Here is a 16,573-nt window from a genome sequence, read left to right as displayed (position 1 = left end):
ATATGGGCTCAGGTAAAAACTTACATTTCCAAGAAAAACACATTCAAAGTTGCTGAACTTAAGCATTTGGTCAAAGAAGCTTTAAGCACTGTGACAGCGGAAAACTGGGTAAGCAGGCAATAAAACACGCGGAGAAGCTTCAGGAACAAGATGCAAAGCAAGATGTAGCAGTTGAGAGATTTATCGAGTGACTCGTCATCAACATTGTGGACAGCTCAGACGACGAATCTTCTGATCAAACACCATAGAGAGGATTAGGCCTACTGGGGAAACCTCTAAAAAAAATGCACCTGGACTTTTACCTCCCTGGTGGTGTGGAAAAAAAGTCAAAATGAGAGCATAGATAAGTCAGAGAGAGAGAGAGAGAGAGAGAGAGAGAGAGAGAGAGAGAGAGAGAGAGAGAGAGAGAGAGAGAGAGAGAGAGAGAGAGAGAGAGAGAGTGTGGCAGAAGTACTTACCTGGGGAGACATGGCAACGGTGCAGAAAATCCAGGCTAAACGAGGCCAACGCCTTAGCAGACTAAAAGGCTGAGTTTGACTATAATCGTCTCGGTCACACACCTTCAAGACAGTCTTACCGGTGTGCACCTATTCCTCGATCGGTGAATCCATAAGTAGACACATGATGTGAGGGGAATATGCAAGCATATTCGAAGGTTCCTTCAATCAAGCATTAGCCTAGCTCTTTCCTAATACCTCGAAGAGGAAAGAAGGACGGAGGAATGGAAGCAGACCTCCATTCTCCACCATGGGGAATGGGGAAGCTTCTTCAAGATAACAGGATACCGAGACAATTAGCTCTAGATGGGCTGGCATTTCCCAAATCAGGAGCACAGGAGAGGAAGTGGGATGTCAAGCTTGATGAAAAGAACTGCCAAGACATAAGGGAAATAGATACTACTCCTGAAGGAATCCGTTCCCAGGTCTCAGCAATGTCGCTGCCAGCTCCAGAGACTCAATAAGTATCATTTCATCCAGGCATCAGCAGTAGGAGCACTTCTTCCAGGTCGATACTTCTCCTCTCTTCTCTTCTCCCCTCCTCCTTTATGGAAAAGAGGGTGGAAAGAGACAAAGTTATGTGCACTTTCCTGGAAAGGAAGAAGAGGGCTATGTGTTCTGCAATCTTCTTCCGAAGCCTGGGACTTCTTAGGAGTTGAGGGGGGCTGACTTGAACTCAAGGTCGAGTCGAGATGGCTACGACCCAAAGGCCTTGGCCATTGTCCAAAGGACAAGGCAGTGCCCTGGTACGAGCCTTGATTACCGAGGTATTTGGCAAATCTCTGCAAGAGAAAGGCAGAACCAAGTAAAGGTTTGTTCCTAAGGGTCAAGCCAACTTGGGACTTACGAAATCGGAGATCCGAATTGGGACAAAGTCCTTCTTCTTAGCACCAGAATTGTCCACAGAACTGCAGTCGGCAAGACCCTCCAAGGCAAGAAGAATTCATATTCTGTCAAGGCAGGGGGAGAAGCTTGGTGTCTCGACCTGAATGAACTCATCTGGTCAAGAACGCTCTCAGAAGCAAGGACCGCGGTAGCCCTCGAAACTCTCAGCCCCTCGGGAACTGCAAGGGTTGCGAGTGATGAAGATTATTCATTGTGGGAGCCACGGTCCTGTCCCGGGGATCCTCGCGCTGACAAATCGGCACGAAGTTCTCCGAAAAACGAGGGCAATCGCAACTTGAAGAGAAAGACCCTCACTGTTTTTGAAGTGTGAAACTCCTGTACCTCTCCCCTTGGAAGGAGACCTTGATAGATCCCATGAAACCCTCCTCAGCTACCTGATTGTACTATGAGACAATCGGGGGACCGACACCCAAAGCATCCAGGAAGCCGAACTTCGAAGAGCTCTCTCTGTCCGTCTTGCGCCTCTCGCAACAACCGAGAGGAAAAGAGAACAGGCGAGGAGAAAGAGTACCCCTACCTGTCCTGCCAGTAAGACCAGTAGGAGAGGCGGACCGTGAGCGATAATCAACCAAAGGAGATTACTGCCACACGGGGGCGGGGGGGGGAAGAAGAGGGGTTGTGCCGTGGCAAAGCGCTTTCCTGGGAAGAGCAGAAAGTTCACTTGAACAGAGCAGAGAACCACATTCGGAAAAAACCGAGTGGGGCCGAGCTGAGCTGCACCGAACCGAGCCGATCGCAAGAACGTGATCCAGACTGAGAGGTATGCGGTGGACTGGGAGGCAGGCAGGGCGAGCCGAGCCAGTCTCGCAAGTGCGACCAGGAGCTGGGCTGGGCAAGCAAGCCGAGCGAGCCAGTCTCGCAAGTGCGACCAGGGGCCGAGCCAAGCTGAGCCGATCACGCGAACACAATCGGAACTGGACAGGGTGGAACTCACCTGTTTTGAACTATTGCTAGTTTCCTGAACTCTAAACTCCTTCGAGGCTGAGGCCCCTCGAGAAGAAGGTTCAAAGGGGAATTCTGTCTGCTACCCAGTATGCTCGAACCCTAAGGTTCAGGACACGAGGATGAAACCTGGCCAAGCAACCGAAGCAGTTGGCAGGCAGTATCGAGACACCTGGCATCTCGGCACCCAGACACCTGGCGTCTCAACACCCAGACACCTGGGTGTCCCGCACTTTCTCTCGTCCTGTGCCTCTCGTCAGGAGAGCGCTCGTGATTCACAGAATTCGAGCGACCCACGAGACTCCCAAAAATCAGGAGCAGCTGTTTTTCGGTTTCCTAAGAAATCGAAAAGAGCCCACTATTATAGGCACGGAACCAGTCTTAGACGCAGACTTCTAAGACTGGCAATGAGGGTGTGGCCCCCTGAAACGCCATACCCCACAGGAGAATGCAAATCGGTTCCCGCCTGAAGGGCGGAAAAACGAGAGAAACTTGTCTCCCGGAAGAGAGCAGTCCCTTAGAAGTCCCGCAGGACTCCTGAAGGGAATCCATTCCCTGCTTCTTCTGGTGTTCGAACCGAATAGGATCGAACACCAGAGTGGGAACCCGACCAAGCACTGGAAGCACTCAGGGAGCGCTTGTGGTGCTGGCAGGAAGAGCCGAGACACCTGGGTGCTTTGGCCCTTTCTCTCGCACTGCTCCCGAACTGGGCTGGGTAGAGTACTCTCCAGACCAGATCAGGATACTCGATATTCCATAGAATCTCAAGCACTCGGAGCGGCTCACGAACAAGAGCCCGAAGCAGCCCGTCTTAGAGGTGGAACCTCTAGGACTGGGAACGGGATCGCAAACTGAGGTCTGCGCACCCGCAGCTCTTTAAACACAGAACCCAGGGGTATGCCAATCGGTTTCCTAACCCGAAGGTCAGGAAGAGCCAATGAGAGACCCACTGCCTCCTTGGAAGGAGGCAGTCCCTAGACATCCAAGGGCATCAAGGGGAAGAAGCAGCCTTCCTCTCCTTCAGCCAACGGAGGTCTGTCTGATTCCCGGGACCTCCTTGGACCTCCGGAGAGGAAGGGAAGACGCAGCAGAAGATGAAATCGAAGATTAGATGAAGAAGACAGCAGTCCTACTTCCACAGGGCGGCTTCCTTCACCTTCACTCTGACATCTTCTACAGGATGGTAGACACAAAACATGTAACCTCCAGGCCAGCTAGGCAGGAACACAACAGAAGAGGCCCAGGACACCACCACCAAGAGAAGCAGCAGGCATAATCAGGACAGCTGATGCAGGGGCTACGGTAGTGGTTCGGAAGGCAGGAGCTTCCGCAATGGCCAGGAACGTCGCTTCCACAAGGCGACTTCCTTCACCTTCACTCCAACAACTTCTACAGAATGGCGGACATCGTAACCTCCAGGGCAGCTAGGCATGAACACAACGAAAGTGGCCCCGGGCACGATCACCAAGAGAAGTAGCAGGCATAATCAGGACAGCTGATGCAGGAGTTAAAGCAGCAGTTCGGAAGGCAGAAGTTACCGCAATGGCCAGGAACATCGCTTCCACAGGGTGACTTCCCTCACCTTCACTCTGACAACTTCTACAGGATGGCGGACATCATAACCTCCAGGGCAGCTGGGCAGGAACACAACAGAAGTGGCCCCAGGCACGACCACCAGGAGAAGCAGCAGGCATGATCAGGACAGCCGATGCAGGAGCTACAGAAGCGGTTCGGAAGGCAGGAGCTACAGCAACGGCCAGGAACATCACATGAAAGTCACCAGCAGCAACAGGAACAATCAGGGCGGCTGCAGCAGGAGACCAGAAAGAGCCACCCAGAGACTGTCGTCGAGTTAACAGGAGCATAACACAGGAAACAGCAGGAGCAGATGGACCACAGATACGCCTGAGGAAGTGCCACGGCATACATAAAGGCCAGCAATGACAGCGATCGATCCACATTGGTGGGAACAATGTCGGAACGATCCCGACGTGGAACTGTCATTCCAACCAGCTACTATGGTCGGTCCCAAAGCAACAATGAATGAACGTCGGGACTCCATCATGTAAGACATCCCCTGAGATATCCAGCCAACTACTGCTGCATCTGCGATGCTCACTGTCAACCTGAAAGAAAAAGCAAAGCTGATTAGTAGAGGGAGACTCCTCTCGCTACAAGGGGAACTGCCCTACGCAGTGAGAGGAGGTACCCTAGAAGAGGTCGCCCGACGAGCGAGTGAAGAGGGCAAAGGAGAGAGATACACGCAATATATACACAAAAACACAGGAAGATCCCACCGGAATAAAAGAGCTTAATGACAGTCAGGCAAAGAGGCAAAGAGATCCGAAACCACGTCTGCAACACATGACGGCTGAAAGCTAACCAGAATGTTTACACCCGGGCAGGAAGGTATTCCTGCCTACCTGGCGGTAGTTACTGCCTAACCACCTTGCTCAAGAGTTTAACGGCTGTTTCCAGCCTACGTTGAAAGTAATTCCTAATGTAAAGGACCAACGGTTTGTATATCATGTCGAACAACTTTACTTTAGTTGCGAGGCCTGATTCCCACCAGATGTTGACCGGGACAGGTTCCTCATACATAAACAGACATAACCTTTCCTATAATGCCAGGTCCTGACCTAACCAGAGCTTACCTACCTAACCTAACTTAGGATAACCCCCCTGCCCCGATCTCCCCCCAAAACTCCGTAACTTGACCCGGTCTGTGACTGGCGGGAATCAGCCTGCGCAACTAAAGTAAAGTTTTACCATTAATAACATACAGACTAGCCTATCAGGTAATGAATTCAAAACATAAAGGGTGGTGCACTCAGACTTATGGGACATCCACTCCATCTGTCCACAAACCCAACAGTAGTATTTTTTAGGATGGATAGGCTGGCAGATTTGTGGTCAACACAGAAGTTAAAATGGTTAGAATTACACAAAAAAAAAACTGGCATCTCAGAAAGACCATGGTTTCTAGGCTAGGTATTCCTAGCCTAACGAGATACTAGCCTAGTTTAGGCTGCATGTAGCTACGCCACAGCTAGGATTCCTAGCTTTGTAATAGTCTGAAGACAATGCTAATCCCAATACGCACAGCCTTAAAGTTTAACACTGTCTGACTGCACAGATCCAGCTAGGCCTGGCCATTTACTGTAGGCTACATAGGCTAAATTACGATCTTGCATAGGGTAGCCCTGGATACTTGTGGATACGACAGGCTAGCCACTAGCCTAGACTACGCTGCCGTAGGATATCCTAGACATGTACACTACTATTATAATGGATAATGAACCTACATCGAGTTCTTGTTTCTCAAGTTCTTCGCCAATTTTGTTATAATTCACCTCGGCGCCCATCTTTAAATAAAAGTTGAAGAATTGCTGACAAAACTCAGTGAATCGTTATTACTCGCAGATTATCGTCGCACAGAACTAAATAGTAGTGGTTGAGAATACACGCTCTGTAACAGCTCATCAAGAAGTTATACATCCACCACAGGTAAATTTTTGAGTCGTACAATCTATTATATTCAGTCATTTCCCATCTCCTTCTCAATTTCCCCACAGTTTATAATTTTATGGTCTCTCCTACATCCTTTTTTCCATCTTACTACGGAATAACAAATTCTCTTTGTAAGTTCCTGTTTTCAGGATTTAGATTCGAAAAAAGTTGTTTCATAATTTGTCGAATTTTCCTTGTGCAGCAAGAACATTATACCAAGGTTTTCCCGTATTTCTTACAAATTTAACAATTATTTTCCTTTCACAATACTTTTTCTCTCAATTTATGTCAGATAATTTGCACATGCACTCTTGAGAAAAGCAATTTGTTGTTTTAATGAATATTTTCCTCTTGGCTTTTATCACTATTCCATTCTGTATATAAACTTCTTGTGTCTTATTTTGATCATTGTTTCCACATATTCTCACTTCTTTCATTGCTTTATTCATGAAATCAAGATAGACCCCATCAAGAGCGATTTGATCATTTTTGTTTGTTCCGCATTTTGTTTGTTCTAAATATCAAGGCTGATTTTTTTTACTTGCAATTTTGTATCATCTTTCAAGATAAACCTGAGTTAAATTATAATTTATTTTCATACCTCGTGTGAAAATGATGTCAACTCCATTTTCCTTTATAAGAGAGTTGCTAGATTATCAACACTTTTTGCGCACTGAGCCAAAAAATTTGATGCATTGCGCATTTTTAAGGCGGCCTCTAGAGTACTGATGCGAAATTTTGATATAAAATTATTCACCGTCTGAGTTCGATATTTCGCATCCTTGCTTCCATAGCCAACCTACATCCATGACAAGAAAAAGCGTACGGTGATACATTTACTAAAAACAATATAAAGGAGGTAATTCTGTCAAATAATCGTTTGAGACACTAGATCCTCATTCGAGCCCCACTCAGATTTAATCATAGGCCCTGCTAACCAACAGGCAAAACGTATGGAAATCATATATTTCTTGGATGCTAAAAAGTTCCATTTTTTCATAAGATCTCAGCAGAGAAGTAGCAGCCATATCAATAGGAGAACATTGCAATTAAAGAGGCTCAGGTGGTGTTGGAAATGGAGGATGTGGGGAAAGTGGGAGGTGTATGGGTGAGTGAGGGAAGATGAGGTGTGCAGATATGAAAAGCTGGTGCGCTTTCCCACGACAACGGTCAAATGACAGCTGAACAATTTGTTAAAAAAAAATGGAGTCGTGGGTGACAAACTATTGATCAAAATATTGCGTCAACTTTCGTCTATGAACCCCAAAAGTATACGGTTCAACCAAACGATTTTCCTCATCGTGAGTTTGTTACAGTTTAAAGCAACAGGATTTTAGCGTAATTAAATGACCATATTGAATGGCAACCCCAAAAATATGCGCTTGTTGTTTAGTTAAGTTATTTATGGGCAATGGCCATAAAGCATAAGGTTTCCTGATGATAGCATTCTTTTAGTTTTTCCGAAAACCTCTCATATTTTAGTTTTTCCGAAAAGCTCTCACATTCTAAACTAAAGATTTCATTATACATTACTAGACCCATTGTACAGTTTCTTTGTGGAATTGCGTTTCTCACCATATATGGAGTATGCTATTTGGAGTATCAAGTAAGAAAAGAAACTGCTGCAATTTTGTATTGGAAGAAGTAACCGGAGTGGAGTCTCCTGATCAATTTGAAGACGTGTACTGGCACATTTACATGAGAGAATGCTAACTGGTGCAGGAGGTACGTACGTACTAGGCAGACTGCTAAAGGAAGGCTCAGGAAGGGTAGACCTACGGAGATAAGGCTGAGATCATAGAAAGGGGAAGTAGAAGAAGGACATTCAGAAGGCCTGAGGAAACTCTCGACAGAAAGACATTTGTGGTGACAATTTACCGAAGCCATGGGCATTCCCAGAGTACCACAAGTATTGAATGACTGATCGGTGGAGAGTATTCAACTCTGGAAATGTTATCAGAAGGTAAGTCATTCAAAGGATCAGTACCTCGAACAACTGCATTATTGCCTCATTCCATAAAAAAAAAAAAATCAGAATGACCTTGCGTCATGTTATGAATGCTGACGATTAAACTAATTATAGGCATTTGGATAAAGCTGTCGTTTCCACAGCTCTTCTGTAAGTTTTCCTCTATCCATACTTCCGAATGATTGCTACCTCTAAATTCATAGCACACATAAGTATGAAAATAAGGTTGAGAGTCACAGTAGCCTATGTAACTAGTACTGTCGGTTGAGAAGAAGAAGAATAGAAGAATGTTGCTCTGGACATGCAGGAGATGAAAAAGGAAAATAGGAGAGAGGCAAAAGACTTGAGGTGTATGACTTACTTTGGGTATGTGGTTTGATGTATTTTGTAATCATATAAAAGAAATATAATCTCTTATATCAAGAAGTAAAACATCACAACAGGCAATCGAATTACTTAATTTCTTCATAAGTATTTTATACTTAAACCTTCGGTGGCTTACTGAAAAGCAAATAAATTCAGCATTAAAAATATCTTTTAGAATTATAACAATTGACTATACTGGTAAAGAACCAACTGTTATATTTGTTAGCATATCTGAATTGATGGTCTGCGAAGTTTAATGTAAAGCCTTCTTCTGAAGTACAGACGCACTGATGGGAATTAACTGGTATGGTCAGAAGAGTAATAACTACAATGGATAGCAGCTATATTATTTAAAATGATAAAAGGCCATGAATATCTCAAGATATAAGATGTGAAGAATGTAAATGAATGGGATCGGGTGACAATGTCAAGAGAAGAACTGATGAGGCTGTAGTCCTCCTTGAGAATGGTTGCCTAAAATCAGCACGACGGAAGAGGAGCTCACTAAAAGGGAAGAAAATATGGAAACCTAAAGTCAGCAAATGAGACATGCGGTTCCTAAGCCCAATAAGTCAGCAGTGCACTTAAGAGGTCATGGAAAACTGTTCATCTAGTATTGTAAAAGAATACAATATCTAGGAGAATGGTACACAGAAATGGCTCAGACGAAATGGATATTAAGACGAGAAATCAGAAGGTAGAGCGCATGTTAAAAGAAACTAATATGTAAGGGGACTGAATTAGAAGTGAGACAAAAGATATATGGAACAACTGTGGTCCTTGCATTCTTTGCTTACATAGAGGACTGGGGCAACCACTTGAAAAAAAAAAGACACGAAAGAACTAGGGAAAATGCAACAGATGTTGAACTTAAATGCATGTTAGCTAAATGAAACCTAGAAATAGAGTAAATGAGAAAATATGACAAAAAGTTATCGGAGAAGAAACAAAGACAAAAATCGAAATGGGATTGTAAAGACGTTAGAATAAGCTGATGTTGATAGAAGTTTTCAATGAGAATCAGTGCATAAAGAAAATGAAGCCAAAAAAAAAAAAAACTGATATTATAATGAATGCTAAAGATGCTGGACCTGAAAACGAACTTCAGGAGAGGCTATTTTGGAAAATACGTAAGACTAGCAATGAGAGTTAAGAATTATGTAAGCCAAAGAAGCATTGACAACTAAAGCTAGAAACATAGTACTGAGTACCAGTACCAACAAAGAAGGGAAAATGGATAAAAAAACAATAAAGAAGCAACAAAAAAATAAATACAGTAAAATGGTGACTTGTTAATATCCTATTTAAAATTTAGAAGATAACTTGTTGATTTTCATTAATAAAAAGTAAGTGATAAAGTAACACTATAATTATCAGGTTGTAGTTGGACAAAGCCATGAGACTCCAAGGGAACATTAGTGATTTGGATCTCTCAAAGATTTATTCCAAGTATGAATTTCATGAAAGGGTTGAGGTCTTTGATATGAAACAGACATTAAAATTAGTGAAGTTTTTAAGATAAAGTAACTTTTAAAGGTGACATTAAAACAAGAATCGAATACGCTGAAGAAGCAATTGAAAGCGAGCAAATCAGTGTTAGAAGAAATGGATAATAAACAGAAAGTTGTAATTCTGCCCGCAACTGTGTATGTCTGACTCTGGCGAACATTGGCTGAGGAACTGTGAAATGCCATGGCTAATTAAGTTGACAATTTGAATTAGTGCAGCTAGCTTTGTGCAGGATGTTTTCCTAAACATTTTCATGACAAGTGCTTAAAACAATTCCGTCCAGTGAAGCCTATTACTTTTTGTTGGAAACGACAGCTAAGAAGGTAACACTGTCATTTTTTGCAACACTTCAGAAGGGAATTCACATAACCTAGGCTGGCCAAGGCTAAGGCCGCCGTCGTCAACTTTGACACGTTCCCCCAATTGGTCGAGAGTCGACAGTAGATTAAAAATTATTGAGCGACTGCAGAGTGAGGGGTTCAGGGTTACTGTAGGTCTAGTGGGCATTTCAGAGGGAATAAGACCTAACCTAACCACGGACGCCGTGACCTAAACCAGGCGGGAAGGGGCTTCGACCCCTTGGACCCCCGAAGTCAGTTGTGACCCCTCGCTGTGCGTGAATTTTAATGATGCGCTAAGCCACCAGGTACCTAAAACGAGAATTTTTGGCAACCTAGCTTAAGGTAGGCTAGTTGTGTTAAGTAGGCCTAAGTTTGGACTGCATAAGTTTGGTTACGGCTGCCACTAACGATCAGGTGTAGGCCTACCTGCACAGGTCTACCTGTGCAGGCATCCCTTCACCACTAAGGACATGCTTTTTTGAATAATTTCCCTGTAGCATCCGTGGCATCGGCCGACAGTGGCTTGGTGATAGCAGCAAAAAACTAAACATCTAAAAAAGATGTCGGTAATTCTAAGCCGGCTGTCCGCGGTGAGCTAGACTGTGGCAATTGGCGTTTTTCTATGTTATTTTACTTGCTTTACAAGAATCTAAAGTCATATTTTGTCGGCCGGCTGTAAATATACCGTAATTGACCTTTGAAGACTACACGACTTAAGTACCTAACGCGGGGTAGGTCTAAGCCGGCATTCCGCGACAAGCCCCCCCACCTCCCCTCCATAACTAATACGGCAAAATTGTAACCAGTAAACACCTCTAGGGTACGTTAGGTTGGTATTTTTAGGGGGGTTTACTGGTTACAATTTTGCCGTATTAGCTATGGAGGTGGGGGGGCTTGCCGCGGAATGCCGGCTTAGACCTACCCCACGTTAGGTAATACAAGTCGTGTAGTCTTCAAAGGTCAATGACAGCTTAGTTACAGCCGGCCGACAAAATATTACTTTAAATTCCTCTAAAGGAAGTAAAATAACATAGGAAAACGTCAATTGCCATAGTCTAGCTCACCGCGGACAGCCGGCTTAGAATTACCAAGATGTCCAGTGAAGGAGTGGCTCTTATTCACTGTTAACATACAATGTTAACAGTGAATAAATATGTATAGTCTACTCTTGTTTTATTTCGTTCCATTAGTTTGTTGAATAACATTTTGTTCTCACTTTAAAGAGTGAATTAGCCCACGTATATATATGATGGATAATCACGAATGCTCACAAATAGGTCTAGTCTTGGTTTATATTACTCTGCCATATTGAATATTTTTTTGTTCCGACACAATACACAAACCGTTGGTCCTTTACATTAGGAATTACTTTCAGCGAAGCTGGAAACGGCCGTTGAACTTTTGAACAAGGTGGTTAGGCAATTAATTACTGTCCGGGAGGCAGGAGTCCCCCCTGCCTAGATGTAAACATTCCAATTTGCTTTCAGCCGTCATCGGGTGTGGACGTGTTTGCTTCACACTCTGCCCAGACTTCTGTTGAGCTGCCTCTTCCCAATGGGACCTTTTTCTTGTTGTTTTGTGCTTTAATTATGAAAGCCCTTGATAAACCTCATGAGCCTGCCTTTCCCGCGTGTGTGACCTGGGGTTGGCGGTAAGAAATGTAATAGCTTTCACTCTAGTATTGACGTGGACCCACACGCCCTTTGCTCCTCTTGCAGGGGCCGTGTGTGTTACGTACTTCATCTTGTTCTGAGAGTTGTTCCTGGTCTGCTGAGCAATGGGTGAAGTTTGAAGAGAGGAGACAGTACCAAAGGAAGCCTGCCAAGGTGTCATCCGAGGGTTACACGCCATCGGTTACTCCCTTGGTGGCTAACCCGCCGCGATCGTTTCTCTCTCCCGGCAAGCTTCCCCTTCTTGCTGCCTCTCCTTCGGGTGAGGACTCCCCTTCGTCTTCTTCGCTCGCTTCGTCGGGTGTTGAAGGTCACAGGGGGTGGACAGTTGGGACATCCTCTCAGGGACCTCTCTTCACTCCGGGCGGGAAACGTTTCCCCTCGGAGTGAGTGGAGTCTCCCTTTATTGACCCGACTTCGTCTTCAGGTTTGACGGTAGAGACTTCTCTCAGTGGGCGGGCTCCAGACCTTGCTTCTACCTGGCTCCACCTGGGTCCGCCTGGAGGGTCTGCTGTCTCACCTGTCTGGCGCGCCAGTGGTGACCCACGCTGTGGCTACAGCTAGTACATGTACTGTCACCATGACTGCTTTCGCCAAGATGCCGGTGACTGTCGCCTCTCATCTGGGTACCCAGGTAACAGCTGCACCTGCTTCCCACCCTGCTGTGCTGCTGCCACCTGGTGTTCTGGCCCCACTATCCCAGCCAGGTCCCTCCAGCATAGTGACTTCAACCATGCCCTACCTCGCAGTTCCTGCTGTTGCTGACTTCCGCACGTTCCCCACTCCGGTCCCGGCTCCTGACTTACCTGGCTCTCGGCCCGGCCTGGCTCCTGCACCTGCCCCGCCCATGCTGGCCGCTAATGTCGCAGCTCCTGGCTTCCCTGGCTCCCATGCTGCACTGACTGCCCCGGTCGCCTCTGGCGCTGTCGTTGACGTCTCTGCTGCCTGGGTTGCTCCTTCTTCCCTGGCCTCCCTGGGTGCTCCTGCATCTTCTGCTGAGCTCCCAACTGGATGGGGACCTGACCGCCATCCTGAAGAAGGTGATGAAGAAGAAGTCGAAGAAGAGGTCTCGTAAGGTATCATCGTCTTCATCTTAGTCGTCGTCTTCGTCATCTGCTACCTCTTCCCCTCCTTCTTCCGAGGCTTGTCGGTGGAAGGAGAAGAAGGCTATCTCTTCCTCCCCCCCGCAAAGAAATCCTGCCTTTGACTTCTAAGGGACTGCCTCCCTCCACAGGGGAGGCAGTGGGATCTCTCGTCGGCTCTTCCCGGCCCTTGGGTCAGGGAACCAAATCAGTGACCCCCAGGTCTGCCATTTTGGGAGCCAAGGGCGTGCAAGACCTCGGTTTGCACACCCTTTGCCACGCCTAAGTGTCTTGGTTCTTCCTACTAGCACTTCTCCGAGTGCCAAGCAAGGTTCCTGGGTAGGTGCTTCGGCCTCTTGAGTCCGAACACCTGGCGAGACAGCGAAGAGGTCCCCTGTTCAGTCTTCTCGTGAGGTCCCGGCCTTGAAGAAAACTGGGGCCCGTCAAGAGGACAGTGCAAGTTCTCACCAGCCAGCTGCATGCTTGACTCCGCCCGCCCAGTCCCCGGTTACGTTCACGTGGCCAGCCTGGCTCTCCTTGAGACAACTTTTTGCAGAAGTGAAAGCATTCTCCTCGACCTGAGTTGCCGTCATCACCGTGGGTTGGTGACTGCTCTCAGCCTGCTGCTCCTGTTGGTTCTGCCAGCACGACCGGTGAGGGTGCCCGATTCTCCTTGCCTGCCCCCTCAGCCTCCTGGGCTTCCCCTAGGAGGGTCGAGTAGGACAGGAGGAACTCTGGTGAGTCGTCTCCCTGGAGTTTGACTACAAAAGTCTACACTCTTGGCTTGGTCCTTGGATCGACCAGATCGTACGCCTGTGTAGTGTAGGACGGATCCCAGGGGTCTGCCAAGGCTCTCTCCTGCAGGGAGAGTAGACCAGTAGGACTGTGCCCTGGGAGGACTCGAGGGTCCTCTTCCCCAGGATGCAGACACCCCCAAGATACAGAGGACTTTTGCAGAGGTCATTGCACTGATTCATCAGCACAACGACCTCGGGGAAGGGACTGCAGCCTCATCTATGGATCATCCCTCGCCCCTTGAATCCTTCTGGGGTCCGAAGAAGGAACCCAAGGTTTCGGTGGAGCTGCCAAGGTCCATACTTGCCGAGGGGGTTCTCGATCAGGTGACTGGTCTTGTGTCTGGGCAACAATTAGCTTCGTTTGAACCGCTCTGACAAGTTGCTTCCCCCCCTCCTCTGCCTTGACAGGAGCAATTCTACACGCCCTCGGAAGGGCAATGCTGCTTAAACAGGTTGACCCAGACCTGGTGTGTCTAGGCCTGGGTCTCTTGTTGCAGCAGCTTACTGCAGAAGGTATCTCCCTTTCGCAGCAGGAGGCAGCAACCCTGGAAGCCACTGCCATGGCGGCTCTCCAGGCAGTCTCCTGGTTGGATCTGTGGTCCAACCGAAAGCGGAGTCCTTCCTGGTGAAAGAAGAGCCATTTCCTACCTTGCCCACCAGACAGCAAACCTGTGGGCCAACCTGGTTCTCAAGTGAAGAGACGCTGTTCTTTCTCGCTTCACCAGGTCTGTGGCACCCGGGTCGGCAATGACCCTATGGAACGGACCATTGCTGGGTTCTACCCCTCTCTTCCCTCGGGAGTTGGCAGATGCTGTGGTGGACAAATGTTGGGCTGATGGTAGTGACTGTCTTGTCCACCAGGTAGTGGCTAAGACCTCTGGGTCTTCGCGCTTCACTGCAGCCTGGCCTTAGGGACAGGCTAGCTTTTCCTTGGCCCCTAAGAAGTCCCAGACTTTGAAGGGATCCTGTGGGAATAACCAGCTTTCTTCTTCCTCTGGAAAGGGTGGGCAGTCATGCCCCTTTCAGCCCACTTTCCAGTCTGGTAAAGGTGGCAAGGGGAAGAAGAAGGGGAAAAGCTAGGGGCAGTGTTCCCCTCCAGCTGCTGCCAAAGGTGGGGGGTTGTCTGTCGAGCCATTGGGCAACATGGCAGCGATACGAAGCTGAGACCTGGATAGTGTATGTCCTTCAGGAGGGATATATACTCCCCTTCGAGTCTCAGCCAGCCCTCACCATCTCTCCGGTCCATCTTCATACCTACTTACCTGGATCATCGAAGGAAATAGCACTAATGCAAGAAGTGCAAGCCATGTTGAGCAAGGGTGCTGTAGAAGTCGTGTCGGATTGGTCCCCAGGCTTTTACAGCTGGATCTCTCTCGTAGAGAAAGCCTCGGGGGGTTGGAGACCAGTCATAGACCTCTCTCCCTTGAACTGTTTCATTCGCCAGACCTGGTTCACGATGGAGACGGCGCGATCTGTGCTCGCCTCCATCAGGGAGAACGACTTCATGCTTACAGTGGACTTGAAGGATGCGTATTTTCAAATACCCATTCACCCGTCCTCTCGCAAGTACCTTCGCTTTATCCTCGGGGAGATGGTCTTTTGATTCAGGGCACTCTGTTTTGGACTCGTGACTGTTCCCCAGGTGTTCATGAGATTGTTCACCCTGTGTCAGCTTGGGCCGATTTGCATGGGACACATCTGTTGAGGTATCTTGACAACTGGCTGGTCCTGGCGAGCTCCCGCTTGCAGTTGCTATTGGCTTCTCGAGATTTGCTGCAATCTTGGGATTGTAGTAAATCTCAAGAAGTTGGATCTCACCTCCAAGCAGAGGATAAAGTACCTGGGCATGCTGATAGATACAGTAGCAGTGAAAGTCTTCCCCTCAGACTCTTGTATCAGCAGCTTCAGGAAGGTGGCACAGCTTTTTCTGTCTTGACAGGAACAGCCAGCTCGGCAGTGGCAAGTCGGCATTGGTCACCTGTTGTCATTGGAGAAGCTGGTCCCTCATGGGCGTCTTCACCTTCAGTCTCTGCAGTGGAAACTGAAGGAGTTTTGGTCTCAGTCTCGAGACCCCCAGTCCTTTCCCATCCCTCTTTCCGAGGAGGTGAGAGAGGACTTAGACTGGTGGATGGACAACAGGAACCTCTTAATAGGATGATATATGTAGAAATCACAAAGACTGGACTATACTCCTATCCGGAGACTTTAACTTTCCTTTCGTAGAATGAAAAGAACGAATAGGAGACTGTGGTTGTATTTATACATATAAAAAAGAGAGTAATAGTAGCGCAGAAGATAAGAGGCAATTTGAAAAGCTATTAGATATGCTTCTAGAACATAACATTCAGTAAATAAATCACCTGCCAGCAAGAAAGGATAATATTCTAGACCTAGTATTTGTGAACGAGGTGAACTATGTTAAAGAAATAATTTTGTATAATACGAGTATTTCGGACCATAATGTCATAGAACTAACAGTCCGTTCCAAAGCACATGAAAACAGAGATAAGCAAGAGATGAAAAAATGGGAAGGATATGGAAAATACAATTTATATAGTAAGAATATAAATTGGTCAAAAATGAATAAAGAACTAAACAAAGAATGGGAAAACATATTCGTAAGTGATAATATACAGGCAAATATGGATATATTATATAAAATATTAGAGGAAATAGTGGAAAAATATATACCGAAGAAAAAAAGTAAACATCAGTCACGCATACCAAGAGACAGAGGGATCTTGTTCCAGAAAATCAGAAAGTAGAAAAAAGGTCTTGCAAAAGAAAAGAATGCATGGAAAGTGATGGAACTAAAAAGTAAGATAGAAAATGCAGAACATAAGATTATACAGTCAAAAGAAAATGAAAAATGGGTCCTAGAAGAAAAGACCCTACAAAATTTCAAGCAAAACCCCAAAATTTTTTATTCATATGCAAAAAAGATGAATAAAAGAAGATTAGAAATAGGCCCTCTAAGAATTGAA

The 16,573-nt window shown here is 46.5% G+C and overlaps 1 protein-coding gene across 1 annotated transcript; it reads left to right on the top strand.

Annotated features, from left to right (window-relative positions):
* Positions 1-8,529: 8,529 nt before the first annotated feature.
* LOC136835884 (cyclin-dependent kinase inhibitor 1C-like) lies at positions 8,530-16,262 on the top strand. Its single transcript, XM_067103138.1, has 2 exons — positions 8,530-10,606; positions 11,141-16,262. The coding sequence occupies exon 2, from the start codon at positions 12,291-12,293 to the stop codon at positions 12,783-12,785; it is 495 nt and encodes a 164-aa protein (XP_066959239.1). The 5' UTR covers positions 8,530-10,606; positions 11,141-12,290; the 3' UTR covers positions 12,786-16,262.
* The last annotated feature ends 311 nt before the right edge of the window (positions 16,263-16,573 follow it).

This window comes from Macrobrachium rosenbergii, chromosome 1 (assembly GCF_040412425.1).
Source record: "Macrobrachium rosenbergii isolate ZJJX-2024 chromosome 1, ASM4041242v1, whole genome shotgun sequence".
NCBI classification, from domain to species: domain Eukaryota; kingdom Metazoa; phylum Arthropoda; class Malacostraca; order Decapoda; family Palaemonidae; genus Macrobrachium; species Macrobrachium rosenbergii.
Note: the sequence above shows the minus strand (reverse complement) of the source record. Positions and strands in the feature narration are given on the sequence as shown.

What these genes read in the sequence shown, in the direction of transcription:
- LOC136835884 (XM_067103138.1), top strand. Translation starts at nt 12,291, where the DNA reads ATGACTGCTTTCGCCAAGATGCCGGTGACTGTCGCCTCTCATCTGGGT.